Genomic DNA, 1828 nt, shown 5'->3' on the forward strand with positions numbered 1-1828 from the left:
CATGGAGCAGCAAATCCCCATGTCTTTTTGGCCTTTGAAGAAGCAGCTGTGGTCACGAGATAAGGAGTGTTACTATGAAACCAAAGATGAGTTACACATCTCACATGAATTCATGCGACCTGGAAGATACAACATTTAAAAAAATAATAAAACGTTACCAGAAAAAAACTCACCACCCTCAGTTAAAAAGGCTCCCTTCTTCTCCAGAAGTTATCCAGTCCATGCATGAACCTTCCTCCAGCGCACACGAGTGCTCGGAATATAAAAATGGAGACGGAAGCGGCAGGTTCTCGCTGACAAGATCATGCAGAATGACTGCTGTGCACCAGGAAGGCTGCAACACTTTCACATCTGCTAGTAGGAGGGAGGAAGTGGTTGTATCAGTGCATGGTGTACTGGGACTGGGACGTCTGCATGCACCTTCCACATTCTCACTCAACAATAACTTAAGGAAAATACATTATTTGAAATTACATTTATATACTTATTTTAAAAAAAAAAAAGTATACCAAAATGGGCCCCCCTGCACATCCTTTGATTTTTCACTACCGTATTTTTCGGACTATAAGTAAATATATAAATATATAAGTCGCACTGGAGTAAGTATAAGTCGCATTTTTGGGGGTATTTTTTTTGATAAAACCCAACACCAAGAATAGACATTTGAATTTAAAATAAATAAAGAATAGTGAACAACAGGCTGAATAAGTGTACGTTATATGACGCTTAAATAACCAACTGAGAACGTGCCTGGTATGTTAACATAACATATTATGGTAAGAGTCATTCAAATAACTATAAAATATAGAACATGCTATACGTTTACCAAACAATCTGTCACTCCTAATCGCTAAATCCCATGAAATCTTATACGTCTAGTCTCTTACGTGAATGAGCTAAATAATATTATTTGATAGTTTACGGTAATGTGTTAATAATTTCACACCTAAGTCGCTCCTGAGTATAAGTCGCACCCCCGGCCAAACTATGAAAAAAACTGCGACTTGTAGTCCGAAAAATACGGTATATGTCATTTGCTGGGAAAATCTGGACACAATACACGCAAATACCAATTGTTCATTTTTTTTAATTAAATTTTTTTCATTAATGTCTGTAATGATAATTTCAAAGAGGAATATTTAATCACTGCTATGTTGAAATTGTTACTAATATTGATACTGTTGTTGATAATATTCAATTTTGTTTCACTACTTTTAGATTGTTCTGTGCCATGTTTGTGTCTCCTCTCAATTGCTCTGTTTATTGCAGTTCTGAGTGTTGCTGGGTCGGGTTTGGTTTTGGAATTGGATTGCATTATTATAGTATTGTTGTGTATTGTTTTGTTGGATTGATTAATTAATTCTTAAAAAAAATAAAAATAAAAATACACGCAAACAATGTAATGTCCTCTAAATGAGACATTTGATGACATGTGAGAAAAGGCACTTTAACAAATACCAAATAGGTGTCATTCCCTTGTGATTGTTTTGGACGTATGCTTTTTCGCTGTGTGTAGTGTTTTAGTTCCTGTCCTGTGCCCTTATTTTGTATATTCACTTCCTTGTGCCGTCCACACCTGCTGCTTGGTTGACAACCGGGACCCACTTGCCAATCAGTCTTTTATAGAGATGTCCGATAATGGCTTTTTTGCCGATATCCGATATTGTCCAACTCTTAATCACCGATTCCGATATCAACCGATACCGATGTATTCAGTCGGTAAGTTGAAAAAGATTTGCAAATCATTGTATTCTGTTTTTATTTACCATTTACACAACATCCCAACTTCACTGGTTTTGGGTTTTGTATATGCCATATATTTGTGTAT

At 36.0% G+C, this 1828-nt stretch overlaps 1 protein-coding gene across 2 annotated transcripts in view; it reads right to left on the bottom strand.

Annotated features, from left to right (window-relative positions):
* Positions 1 to 567, bottom strand: part of LOC133649823 (src-like-adapter 2) — an 11834-nt gene extending 11267 nt beyond the window's left edge. The window contains exons 1-2 of one of the 2 annotated variants that reach the window (XM_062046510.1): positions 174 to 567; positions 1 to 72 (exon numbers count right to left, since the gene is read on the bottom strand). The exon at positions 1 to 72 is cut by the window's left edge and continues 52 nt beyond it. In XM_062046510.1, coding sequence (XP_061902494.1) covers positions 1 to 21 — 21 coding nt within the window. In that variant the 5' untranslated portion in view covers positions 22 to 72; positions 174 to 567. The remainder of the gene's footprint in view (positions 73 to 173) is intronic. The other variant, XM_062046501.1, reaches the window with a different exon arrangement.
* Positions 568 to 1828: the final 1261 nt, after the last annotated feature.

This window comes from Entelurus aequoreus, linkage group LG01, assembly GCF_033978785.1.
Source record: "Entelurus aequoreus isolate RoL-2023_Sb linkage group LG01, RoL_Eaeq_v1.1, whole genome shotgun sequence".
Classification (NCBI taxonomy): Eukaryota; Metazoa; Chordata; class Actinopteri; order Syngnathiformes; family Syngnathidae; genus Entelurus; species Entelurus aequoreus.